The 13,612-nt window shown below is 39.0% G+C and overlaps 1 protein-coding gene across 9 annotated transcripts in view; it reads left to right on the top strand.

Annotated features, from left to right (window-relative positions):
* TAFA5 (TAFA chemokine like family member 5) overlaps window positions 1–13,612 on the top strand; it is a 448,316-nt gene that overhangs the window by 94,158 nt on the left and 340,546 nt on the right. For 6 of the 9 annotated variants that reach the window (XR_004747731.1, XR_004747732.1, XR_004747735.1 and 3 more), the window contains exon 2: window positions 2,318–2,404. The exons of 1 other annotated variant lie outside the window; for it this stretch is intronic. Coding sequence is in view for 1 of the 8 variants with exons in the window: in XM_035316002.1 (XP_035171893.1) it covers window positions 2,318–2,404 (87 nt within the window). In the remaining 7 variants the exon portion in view is untranslated. Of the gene's footprint in view, window positions 1–2,317; window positions 2,405–10,481; window positions 11,215–13,612 lie in introns of those variants that run through there. 2 more of the 9 variants (XR_004747749.1, XR_004747753.1) reach the window with 2 other exon arrangements.

Raw genomic sequence — 13,612 nt, forward strand, 5'->3', positions numbered from 1 at the left:
TCCCTGCACTATTTGTTGTTTGAATATGTACTGAGTAGGATTGCTTTTTAACAAAGTTCCCGTATTAGTGATAGAGAAAATGTTTCTGAAGGTGTTTCTGAAGGTTTCTCAGGATGAGTATTGTTTTTAAACTGCGGTCAGACATTCTTAGCAATGCATGATGGAGCTGCACTATTTATTTATTTATTTATTTTCTGTCACTGAGGATTGGGAATTGAATGGGATTGATATTATCCTCTTATTCTATACACATATATAAAATATACTACACTGGACAGAAGAACTACAAATGAAAGAAGGAAGTAAGGTACAATATTCCAGCATTGTACAAAGTTATTACAAATGGAACTACAGTTCCATACAGGAACTACTCATAATCTTAAACTTGGATTCACAGCCACCAATCTGCTCCCAACCTCATGTGTTGTATCTCGTTTTCTGGGCTTAGCTAAAGACTCAGTACAGCCATCTCTCCTTTCAGTCGGTCAGTAGATGTAGGACCTGTGTTTGGGGATTCTTAATCAGAATTCCTGATTTTGTAATAAAACTCGATGCAGCATTGAATGAAAAGTATCCGTAAAGCTAAAAAGAGGAAACATCATTAATGAGATATTATTATTTTCTGCTAGTTGTTTTACATAAAATATATTTTCAACTTACTCACATTGCTGTTTATTAGGCATTATTTAGGTCCTTGGTTACTAAAAATTTCTGATGTGAATATATTTTCATATGGAAATGACAATAAAATTTCTACCAAAATATTGAGAAAAAAAAATAATATAACTCAAAGGATTACTGTTAGCTTCTTAAAAATAATAATAATAAAAAAAAGCAGAATGTTTTATATATTGTGTCAAACTAATCCTCTTTGATACACTGTGTGCGTCACACAAAAATAATTGGCATGATAATGACTAATATAAATAGAAAAAAAAACAGTGAAATGACAGAAAAAAAAAAGAAATGACAGTTTACAAAACTCAGTTCTGATAGCCAATTAAAAAGATGACCACCAGAAACAGTTGAAATTTTTTTTTATTACTTTTTTTTTTTTTTCATCCTGTGTTGTGCCTGTCAAAAAGAAGATACACATCTTCAGCAGTGTATCTGAAAAAGGAAAACATTTAAACCTTCTCAGACTATTACAGTTGCATTACTAGGTTTTAATGACTGCCTTACAAAACTCTGATAACTTCTTGAGGTTGTTTTTCTATATATGAAGCAGCAGAGCATATAATCTGGAAAGGGGAAGAACCTTTTCCTTATGGCAACGTAAACTGTGATTTCTCACAGTAGGAGGTTATTGGCTCATATGTTGATTCTGTCCACTTTGATAGGATGACTTTATGGATAAACAGCTTCATACCTATGGTATGTCTTTTGGTAGCAACTGGTATGCCAGTTGCACATTTTCATCAACAGAATAACTTCTCCCTTCCTCATCTCCTTGGTGACCTTAAACCCTCAGGCAATGCTCAATATACAAGTAGATGTTATGTTGCTCATAATACTTGATATTTCAGTTTAATACATAAAGTACTCACTTCTTGTATCTTTTCTCTATTCTTCTAAAGTAATTATGAAGAAAACATGCTTATTTTAAAAACTAGTGTTACCTAGTGGAAGAAAAAAAAATCTGTTACAAGTAGACAAAGAGAATACTCAACGTAGCTGGCATTTAAAATACATCTAAAATACCCCTTGAAACCATAACAAATATTCTAGTTTATTATACTGTCTTTAGCTATTCCTTCTTTTCTGCAAGTATTTTTTTTTTCCTGGCATAGTTTCTTCACAGACAAATAAGCAAACAAAAAACAAGAAAGCAAGCTGGTTTGGGATCCAACGTTTGGTGGAATTATTGTTTAAGTTTTTATTTCATATATCTGGGTTCTAATATGAAGGCTAGATAAGTGCTATGTACTATACTATATTTCCTTTATGGGGAAGATATGAATACTTAGCCTCTTTCAGAGAAGGGAGGGAGAGGGAGGTGGGAAAGGGAGGGACTCACCTGGATTCTGTCATGTCAGATGCAGTTGGGTAAGTGCTTTGTTAACTTATATTTGAAATGATTACTAAAAGCTCCTCTAAAATCAGTGAAGGTCAGTTTTATGAGTACTGTTCTCAGCATCTGAACGTAGCCATTACCTACAGCAGGATGATTATAAGGGGAAACTCTAAAGTCTTCAATTCTAAATCTTCAGGTGTGTGGGCTGTTAGACCCCCTAATGTTGTAGTTTATTCTGTGTTCATTTCCTTTTGCATTTTCAGAAGTGATTTCAATTGAATCATTTATGATTCTTCCATTCAGATTATAACAGCTATTTTGGAGCGGATAACCCTCAATGGCTGTATATGAGACATTGCCCGGGGTGCTTCCAAGATGCTTTTGAGCTGGGTAAGGAAATCACTGAGTGTTGACACATTCTGAAAGCACTATGTCATGGATCAAGAGCATATAGTTTATAAAATGTGTTACTGACCTATTATTTTATGCATTAATGACAGAGTAGACTATACCCATTTCCTTTGAAGCATTAAACAAAACCAAATAAACACTATTATATACATATATATATCAAGTATTTTCAAAAATGAAATACAGTATCTATCTCTATATAGTAATTCATACATAAAAACTTTGTCATCATTACCAACTTATAACGTGTCTACTTTTTCTATAGTGGCCATTCAATGTGTAATATTATATTAATGTAATGTTATTAGCATACTAGTGAAGTAAACTCAAATTTTTGCTGTGACTTTAAGGTCAAAGCTATCTGTTTCTGTGGGCATGGCTTAACCAATATACTAATATAAGACTTCAGCTTATACTCATGCTGTAATCTCTGATCATCCCTACTCTGTACGTGTTACCTTACAGATTCTTGTTCAGTCATGAGCAATTAGTTGTGATGAATCATCTGACCCTTCAGATACAGACACAGGCAACTAAAAACTGAACTTGAACTGTTGCACGATGAAAGCTATAGAGGCATGGGGTGTTGGTGTGGACCTTCCACTGGGTGTGCATGATGTGAAGAAATCACAGAAAGCTTTCTGTCTCTTCTTCAAAAGCCCACTGATAAGTATGAAGATCAGGGCAGTCCAGCACAGATGTGATGCTAAAATATCCCAGGAGCTGGCACAACGACAGGTCCATGGCCCACTCCTCTCCTTCTCTATTTAAGGTTAAGCAATGTCCAGGGAGAATTCATATTCTGCTGTAGAAGTGCATGTTCTACCTCTTACAATGTTTGTTTAATGCTATTTGTAATGTTTTATTCTTCTGAAATCTGACTGAAGCAGTTACAGTGTCTGCAGGTTTTTTACTGAAGTTAGTTCACGCTGTGTGCTGCCAGTAGCTGAAGTTGCAACTTGACAAAGATAATTCTGCCTGGTATAGTAAGGGTACAATTTTTTTTTATTTTTTTTATTATTATTATTATTATTTTTCTAATGCCAAAATCTTAGATGCTCCATTTCATGTTGTAATTAAAGCTTTCTATTTTAAAACAATGTAAGCATACAGAAAAAAAGGTTCCTATTAGAACAGCATAATCCAAAATGATACCAAAAAGGATATTACCCTTTACAAACATTCTTTTCACACACAGAGAAAAGTCAAAACCTGCTATACGGTGGTCACTTTATTAACTGTGGTAAGCTATAGACTGTCTGATGTGTCTGGCAAATAGAAAAAAAATCTACAAAAAGGCGCAAGCAAACAAGTAGTAAGTAGATCGCACATGCAGGTTATATAAATCTGCTTTTCCTACCATTATCCCACCCCAGGTGTATGTTGATAGGGCCTCCAGTGTGTTAATTCCTCATAGCACAGAGTCCAGTAATAAATCTCATATTAGCTTGCAGTAATCCATTTTCATCCTATTGAACAAAAATATGGCTTACACTATTTAGTGTTATCTGGATATATCTAATAATATCTAAAGACTGGCTAATATATATATATGTATATTTATACTCTCAAGAGCTAGTAGACCATATTATAGATGAATGGCTTGCAAAAGTATTGGTTTATATTTCAGAATGAAAAAACAATCTTGTGTTCTAATTTTGCCTTTACTTATTTGAGATTTTTAAATGAACTCCAGAACCAGAAGAAACTTCATGTACAATATTCTGGGTTTCCTTTAATGTCACAGTCTGATGCAGGTGTAAATTTTTTGAAAACATGACAGTTTTCACGCTTAAAATAAGAGTGCCATAGTGGTAAACCCATTTTAATTTATACATAAATTGTAATAATTGTTCATTTTGTGCATGTAACAATATTCAAATGTCTATCTGAGGTTTTGAATATTTTTAAAGCATCTGCACATTTGTCTGAAAAATATTTGTTTCCCCTCCACTAGTTTATTTGCAACCAAAGATTGTCTCTTCTCTCAGTAATATCCACCAACATGTTAAAACAATGAAGACACAGTTGTTGTCTCTTCCTTGTATGTTCAGAACATGTTTTATCTAACTCTGGACGTGACTTGTTGTTCTAGATATGCTCCATTTTTGCTCCATATCTCCCTTTCCTACTGACCACAGTAGGAATCAGTAAATAAAAGTGTCCATTGTTTTGTGACTCTAGCTCCTGATCAATGTTTGTGATACGTGTGTTTTGAGGGGAGAAGTCCCTAAAAGTAAAGCTAAAAGTAAAGTTCTCTGGTTAAAGTTCAAGCAATAGGTCATAGAGCTCATTGGACAAGTTGCCAGTGAGTATGAGTTTGTATAGTATTGTTCCTGCTGTATTTGGATTTTTTTTATTATTTTTTTTTTTATTATTTTTTTACTATCTCCATTTAGGTGAAGTGAAACACCAAAACCCCTTAACTTTTTAACTTTTCCATACAACACTACTATACTGTACTGTTGGCTAATCTATAAAGGTTTGCTATAACTTGACTTATATGACTTGAGTCACTACTTATTCTGCATGGCTTACTTCACAGGTCTCATGAGGAATTTACTTACTGAACATAACAGCCTTTCAGTTGTGTGTATGAGGCTAGATCCTCAGGAAGTGATGCTGGATACTATGGATCATAAATAAATAAATTAAAGTAATGTGTCGCTTAATTGTGGTTATAATACAAATCATTTTTGTAATGTATACATATAGTAAACAAATTTTATTTTGAGTAGGGAATTTTTAAAAAATGCAGTCAATTTTAAAATATAAAAAGTGGATGTAAGTTGCTGCCTATTCAGGTCTTTGTAGAAGAAGGAAGGTTTTGAAAGCATTTTGAAAGCCATAAACAAAACAAAACAAAACAAAGGAAGCAAGAAAGGAAGGGCAGGCAGACAATATAATATTACAAGTTCTCCATTAAGACATTTGGTTCTGTCAATTTATTACGGTTCCCCCACCCCCCCACCCAAATATATGAAACTACGAAACTATCCACAGGCAGACATAGCATATATAATCATGTATCACAGAAATGAAATCTCATCGTTTAGAGGACTGCCTTTAAGTATTTGCCTCTCTCTTCAGACTTTACTATATTTCTTCCTGAAGAGCCTGAGTGAAAACTCTCACATAAAAACAATTCCGTGCTCTGGAAGGCAAAAGAGTTTCAGCATTGCAGGTTCCTCACACAGGATATGCTGTCCTAGCTTCCTCCTCAGTGGCATCTTGTTCATGACAGCTCACGTATTCTCTTATACGCATACTGGCACTAGTTCCTGTGGATACGTACTGGTTGCAATTACCATCAGTGTGGGAACTGAATTTTGTAAGGCTCTAAAGTTTGTAGTCCCAGATGTGCCAGATGTGTTTTTTTTTTTTTTTTTTTTTTTTTTTTCTGCGTCAGAAATTCCCAGGGTCATAATGCTGTCATTGATCTCAGTAGGAAACCTTAATTGCAGAGCTAGTTGGAAAAGAGTTGGATTAGCTGGCAGAGTGTTGTCTGGAAAATCTTTCAGCTGTGCAATGTTATCTCTTCTCCTTATATTCCATCGCCCCCAACCCTGAGGATTCCTAGCCTGCTGCATTTGGTGAGATACATATGTTTTCTCCATCTCCAAGAGCTGTGAAGGGTTCCTCTGGGATATCTAAGTATAAATACCTAAGTGTGTCTTCAGTTGCTAGGTTATTTTTAGTCAATGGGTGGTTACCAAGTCATCTATAATTGTGCTGTTAAATGTGTCAGAGCAGCTACTAGAAAGCTAGGTGATCCCTGTAACAGGTTGAGTGTGTAAGGTGAAATGAAAGAGTACAAATTCAGCATTACAGAAGTGAGCTGTTTAAAGCTTTGAATGATATAAAGGGAGATTGCTTTATGAGCAGATACAAGGAAGACGGTCCATGAGTACAACATGGATGGAGGAGGATGATAACATACCTGTGACTATATCGTGTCATTTCTAATTTGTGGTGTTGGGGAACTGTGGTGTTGTCCCTGGTATTGGGGAACCAGGGGATTAGGGGATGGCAGTGGTCTTACAGAGCCTTTCATGTCTTAGCCAGCTCATATAATGTCTTAATCAGCAGTGGCTGAAAGCAATTATCAACTGGTAACTGCTAAGTGGGAGAAAGTGCAATGAGTTCCCTATGGGCAACTGTCCACAGGACGCAGGCTCCTGGCACAGTTCTTTCTCTATAAATAGAAAAGCGGAATACAATCATACCTGAAGTGAAAGTGAGTAAGATGGTGGGAAGAAGGCAACAGCAAAATAATATAATTGGAAAGCCAAGGGAAATGCAAAGATATTTTAAAACACATATCAGAAATATTAGGCAGAAATTAGTCACTACAGCAAAGAAATTGCATTTTGGTTATTCTAAAATTTCCTTGCTGCGTTATCCCTTTTATGAATCTGCAATTAGGAGAAAGAGCAGGAAACAGGGTTTGGTCTGTCAAAAAATTGTTACAGACATTACCACATCAGCTAATTAGGTGAGTGAAGGAAAAATAAAGCAAAAATTTTAGGCGTTCATGGAAGGAGATGGTAAGATGAATATGTGTTCATAATTCCTGGTGCAGCTACATCACATCACAAACCAGAGATTAATAAAGTCTCTTTAGAGATAAATTTATACTTCAGTGGCATTGCCCAGCATCAGCTGAAGATCAGCAATGGTATTTGGAGGACTGCTGCAGTTGTGACTAGCCCAGATGCAAAGAAATGTGAGCCAGCTGTTGGTATGCAGAGAGCAGCGGGGGAAAAATATTTAAAGGCTGCAAAAGATAATTGGTGGAAATATATCCATCTGTATTCATTTCTCTATATTCAATATATCATCTATTTTGAGTAGATTCAAAATGGGAAAGGATTTATAATGCCACTTCAGGCATATGTGAGAGATAAATTGGGTGAATTTCAACAAAATAAAATGTTAACTTAAGAGAAACATCCCAGCTGAGAGAACCACTGGGCTGGAATAATCACCTCAAGTGACTGGTGACAGACTATTGCCTGAGTAACTCAAAAGTAACAAAAATGAAATCCAGTGGTCATCAGTGAAGGTTTGGGCTAGATAGGCTAATAATAGATATTGTCTGCTTTTTTTTTTTTTTTTTTTTTTTTTGTGCTTCAAGGCCAGTGGTAGATTCCAAATTCATTAGTGAGAATGGGCTAACGTCATCTCTTGTGCTACTGCATTTAGATCTGCATTGGCCATGCATAGTTTGGGGGTATATTGCATGAACAGTAATAAAATAATCATGCAAGAAAAATTCAACACAACTGAAAATACTAGGGGTTTAGTTACAGTGGTATAGAATGGTCTGGACATGGTCACATTTCAGGAACTTTAGCATCTTCTTATTTATAAAATGTCTTGGTACTGAAGAATAGATCTTTTAAAGGTTTATAGTGTTGTTTTTTTTTTTTTTTTTTTTTTGTTTTTGTTTTTTTTTTTCCCCACAGAACTAAATGCAGAGTACAAAAATATTTTTAAAGCTACAGAATTGAGCAAAGGCTGCTGTCTTCACTACAGAGTTCCAGTTTTAGTAATTCTGTTGAACTAGACAGAAATTTCAAAGGAACGAATGAGCTGTGTTTCCAAAAGAGAACATACACTTGGAAATGATGCACTTATTTGTTGTGGTGCTTTCCCATAGGAACTGTGAAGAACTCATATCTCAAACACATTTGCTTTTGCTCCTTGGCCATCAGGAAAATGCTTTCCTTACTACTTTTCCCAACAGTCCCCTGTGTCGGAAATATCTTCTAATGCCATCACCATCTTTTATGTGCATGAAGGAGCTTTCACGTGCTCCACATCTCTCTTTAACATTAAAACACAAGTGGAGAAGTTCTTGTGGAGTTCTTGTGGATTCCAGGCAGACGCTATTTCTGAGACCATAGCCTTTTGCCCCTCTATATTACTGGAGACATATGGGGTCAGAGCTTTGGCAAAAACCTGGAAATATGAAGTGAGTTAGTTCTATAAATCTGTCTTAACCTAAGCAGTTTAGAAACTGTTGGACGGGTGTTATCATATTAGCTGGGGGTTCAGATCTTAATAGGCTGAAAGATAAGGGGGCATTTTTGTCAGGGAAATTTATTCAGAAAAGTCTTCCAGAGAAGTCCATCTTGGTAACCTGAGATATATTTAATATTGTATAAATCTTTATGCAGGTGACAAGTCAAGATATTGAAGGTGGCTATTTTTGAATAGGATTCACTGCCTTTGAAAGGTCCAATTCTATTAAGAAAATACAAAAAACACAGTGAACCATATTTAGTACGGCAAGCATTGTTGCCAGGTACCACTGTCCTCCCAAATGGGAAGTCTTCTGGAATCCCTTGTTGCTATGAGACTAACTATCTCTGTACGGTGCGAGCGCTGAACCAGATTTTGCTCCCACTTACACTAGCGTGCATGTCGAGTGACTCCCCTGTGGCCAAGAAGCACAGTGCCGCATTCTGATGCCTTGCTTATGAAAGGGTCTGATCCAAAGCCCACTAAAGCCCAGGAGAATTCATCTAATTCAGAAGCTCCAAGTAAGAGTAGCTTAAAATCAAAGTACATGGGAGCAGCACTGTCGTCTTGAACCTCAAAGGAGCAAGCAAGAGATTTTGACCCACTGGCAGCATATCTCTGCGTGCTTCTAGGAAAGTGATATGTGAAATTCTTCATAGGGTTTCTCTGCAAACTTAGCAGTTCCAACTGAAGGATACACAGTGTTTATCCTGGACTGCATAAACTCTTAAGTTTGAGACGCCTTTAAAATCCACTTATCTGTGGATGTTAAAAAAAGACACCATTTCAGGGTGTTGTTTTTTTTTTTTTCTTTTTTTCTTTTTTTCTTTCTGACTGCTTAAGTATAAAATATGTGAATTTTTCTTTAGCTGCTTGACACTTTTCCCTTTCATGCAGAAGACAAATAAACAAACAAAACCTAACTTGAACTGAGCTCAAGCATGGCCAATTTCTCACCAAAGGGTACATTTCAGAATGAAAGATTTACATTGGAATATCTCTAGTATAGCTATGACATTTCTTTAACATTGCATTGCTGTAATCTTCAAATACAGTAAATGCAATAAATGGGCTTATAGGGATTTGCGTGAAGTTTAAAATTCAAAAGATAGCTGCTTTTAACATTTCTCTGTGCTACCAGTGAAAGAGCAAAATGCATAGGGAGGAACACAACACAAATCATCAACAACGAGGGAAACATTTACGCAGCGAAAACACTGATATTTTATTAATCCGTCCTTCCAAGCCTCTTGAAAGCCTTTTTTAAAAAAATAAGAAAATATTTAAATAATGAGCTTTACAAAAAATAACAGAAAGGGAATCATTTCACCAAAGAGCCACGGAAGCAACGCTAAGACTTGTCTCGCAAGCATCCTCCTACTTGGTTTCTTTCCGTCTTCGGAGCTATGGACGCGCTCTTGGATCTATCCCAGCCGGTGAGGCTCCGGCCGCCGCCGTGCAGCCGCTTTTTGGCCGGCCCCGGGGGGAGCCCCAACTTTGAGCTCCCCGGCGGCGAGGGGCCAGGGGGGGGCTCCAGCCCGATCCTGCTCCTCCTCCACTTCCTCCTTCGCTCCCGCCAGCCCCGGCCGGCCGGGAGGAGGGGACACAAAATGGGGGGGAACCCGCGGCCGTGCACCCCCCACGGCACCTCCCAGGCTTTCCACTGGAGGGGGGAAGGCTGCAGCAAAACCCACAGCTTTGGCTTTTTGTTATTATTAATTTTTGCAGGGAGGGGGTGATTGATGGCATTCTTTCATTTGCCCTCTTGCTGCGGCGGAGGCACCCAGCTGGAGGCTGCGATCGCCGTAGCGCGGCGAGCGGCGCCGGGACGGGGTCGGGCCTTGCGGGCGAGGGGCTGGGGGCGGGCGGGGGTCTGGGGGGGAGCCCCCCTTGGAGGCCGGCGGCGAGGAGGTGCGAGGCTCAGCGGAGGCTGGCTCTCCCCAGCGGGGAGGGCGGGCTGCGAGGCGAGCCCCCCCTTGAGCAGAGAGGATCTCCGAGCCGGGAGAAGAGGAGGAGGAGGAAAAGGGGGGGGTCCGGGGGGGGGGGGTGCAACAAATTGCCGCCAGCCGGGGAGAAGTTGCAGCGAAGAGAAATCCCTCCCTTCCCCCGCTCCCCCCCTCCCCTCCCGCTCCCTCCTCCTGGAGCCGTGGCAGCGAGCGGCGGCGGCGGCGGCGGCGGCCCGACAAGGGAAGGAGCCGGCAGCGAGTGAGCGGCTCCCGCAGCCCGGCGATGCCGCAGCAGCCCCCGCGGAGCCTCGGCGGGGTGGGCCCGGCCCCCGCACGCCCCGCGCCCCCCGGCGGCGGAGCCCCCTGAAGCGGGCGGTGGTGGCGGCGGCGGCGGCGGCGGCCCCGCGGGCGCTGTTGCGCAGCCCCTGCCCCCGGCACGGCTCCGCACGGCTCGGCTCGGCTGGGCGCGGAGCCGCAGCGCTGATTCATGGAGCCCCGCGCCCGCTGGCTCGGCGAGGAGGTGTGAAGCCCCCCCGGCCCCTCCTCCGCAGCCCCCGGGCTCGCCCGCCCCTGCTCGGGAGCGTTGTTGGGTCCCCGCCGGCAGCCGCCGCGCCTGGCGCACGGAAAAGGGGGGGAGAAAGAAAAAAAAAAAAAAAAGCGTTGATGCATCGCTGTGGAAATTCATTGTGTGACTTTCTGGGTATTTACTGAGTTTCAGACCCGAGATGCAGCTCTTGAAAGCTTTATGGGCACTAGCAGGAGCAGCGATCTGCTGTTTTCTTATATTTGTCATCCACTCACAGTTTCTTAAAGAAGGTAATTATATCTGCATGTCTACATACCCTGTGCTTTAATACTACGGTCTGTGCGAGGTGCCTTAATTATTTTTACTGTTTCCAGTATGTTCTATTTACAGCAGTGCTTCCACGCTTTTTCTTTTATTTTTATTTTTTCTTTTCCGTTTAAAGCCTTCTCATGTTTGTTCCTTTAGAAAATAGGTAGCTTTAGACTTAAATTCTCGGTAAATGCATATATATATAATGTATGTGATGCTTGTATTCTGTGTTTTAGCCAACGTTTCATTTATTTATGGGGCATGTATAGTGTATAGAAAATATTTGTAGCTATCAGATGACCACAGAACAGTAGTCATCATGGGAGTATTAATAAACCAAAAAACCCTTAACAAGTAAACGTCTTATTTTTATACCAGATCAATAGGCATCCTTTCCCTCTTCCTTATTCAGTAAATTTTCAATAGATGGCACTAAAGTTCTATGGAAAGGGCAGGGCAGAGCAAATACTGGGCATTCAGCACCTTCCTTCTCCTCCTTGCTGCCCCAAAACTAGAAGAGGCCTTTGCATGATTTCAAGGCTCCCATTTTTCTTCCACCTTGCGGTCAGAATATTATGATGACAATTTACTGGAGAGAACAGTTTGGATAGTGTGGTGGGCCTTTTTTTATTATTATTATTTTCTATTTATTTTTTATTTTTCCTGCATGAATTGGGTGAAAAAAAAAAAAAAGCATTTGACTAAACGAATAGAAGAATTTTTGGGGGCAGTAACCCTCCTATGTATATATATATTTTTTCTTAATTTTTCCTTCATCAGAAAATTACTTTTTTTTTTTTGTTTGTTTTTCCTGATGTAATATTCCCTCCCTTGTTAGTAAAGCAAACTGGTCATAGACTCAAGTGAGAGTCCTGAGAGATGTATTTGTATCGGATGGTGTATCGAGTGGCTGTTCTTTAAGCAGTGTTAACAAACATAATACAAAAATGTGGGGGTTTTGGTGAACCCATTTATTCTTTTTTAGCACTGTAGTGTAGCTGGGATGCTAGCTGCCAGAAGAAGGAGCCCAGCTGAGTTCAGAGTGCTGGCTGTGGAAAGTGTGGAAAAAAAAAAAAAAAAAAAAAAAACTTTTATGTGCCTGGGAAAAAGTTTCACTCAAGACTGGGCAAAGCGACAACCTTGCAAGCACTGAAGGGTCGTTGCTGGTGTTAATTTAGTGTCAGGCTGAGAAATAACACCAGACTGTATGTTTGCATAGATCTTTTCTGAAATTAATAAACATGGATTTGCCCGCTTCGGTTAATTAAGAAGCGTTATCTCTGGATATTGACAGTGCTAGAGATTTCTCCTTTAAGAAACCTACCCATGCTTTAATTGCATTGGCTGTAATGCCTCCCACATATTCACTTATTTAACATTCTTTTAAAATGCTAGGATTCGTGTTTTTATATATTTCTATCTAATCAAATGACTCATTTTGAGGAGATTTTTGCAGAAAGAAATGTGGCCAGTGATTTCAGCCTATTTTTTGTTGTTATTTGCGTTATACTTTTTTTTTTTTTTCCTGTCTTTCACTCCTTGATTTTGAGACCTGTATTATCATAAATAAACCATAAAGGAAGAAGCATTTTGTTTCACTTAAAATATTTCTTCTTGCATTGAGGGGTAGAAAGCTACTAAGTTAATATATAAAAGCAGAAGCCATGGCCATACACCAAGCACTGTAACACATTTTACATTGCTTCTCCTCCAGCTTTTACATAAACACTCTTACTGTGTGCTGACAGAAAACTGAAGCTCTGGACCTTGTTGGATAACTTAATTTAATCAGTTTGTTTATATTTGTGAACAAAATATTACTGCCTTGTTTAACACCATGAACTGTATACTTACCGTCAATACAGATTGCATGTATCAGACGAGTTGTCAGCCTTTTTGTGATGGGTGCTGATCTCCACAGTAGCATTTTGACCCTCTCCGTGTAATTACTTCAGCAGTGTATGTATTTCCCCCTGCAGTTTCAATCTTGACATTGAATTAGTGGAATTAGCTGAAACTCTAGGTGGTATAACTGAGTTTTTCTTTACAAAGAACTTTAAAAATGTCTAATAAAATGGTAGTTTTACCCATAGTAGAATTAAATGCAGGCATGTAAGAGAAGGAAAAAATAGATTAAGCTTAAGCTGTATTTCGTAAACAATTTACCAAAGCAAAAAAATAATAATAAATTGTTTTATTTTGAAACTTCATTGTTTGATTATTTTCAATAGGAAAGCAAGGGAAAGAAGTGTAAGGAAAGGACTAGGAAATAATTTAACCATAAGTCTAGTTTATTAAATAAATATGTGTAAAGAAGGAGAACACGTGAGATGGCTCTTACCTCCACTTCGAGATTTGGATTTTTTGTCTTATATCAGA

The sequence above is a fragment of the Oxyura jamaicensis genome, chromosome 1, assembly GCF_011077185.1.
Source record: "Oxyura jamaicensis isolate SHBP4307 breed ruddy duck chromosome 1, BPBGC_Ojam_1.0, whole genome shotgun sequence".
In the NCBI taxonomy this organism is placed as follows: domain Eukaryota; kingdom Metazoa; phylum Chordata; class Aves; order Anseriformes; family Anatidae; genus Oxyura; species Oxyura jamaicensis.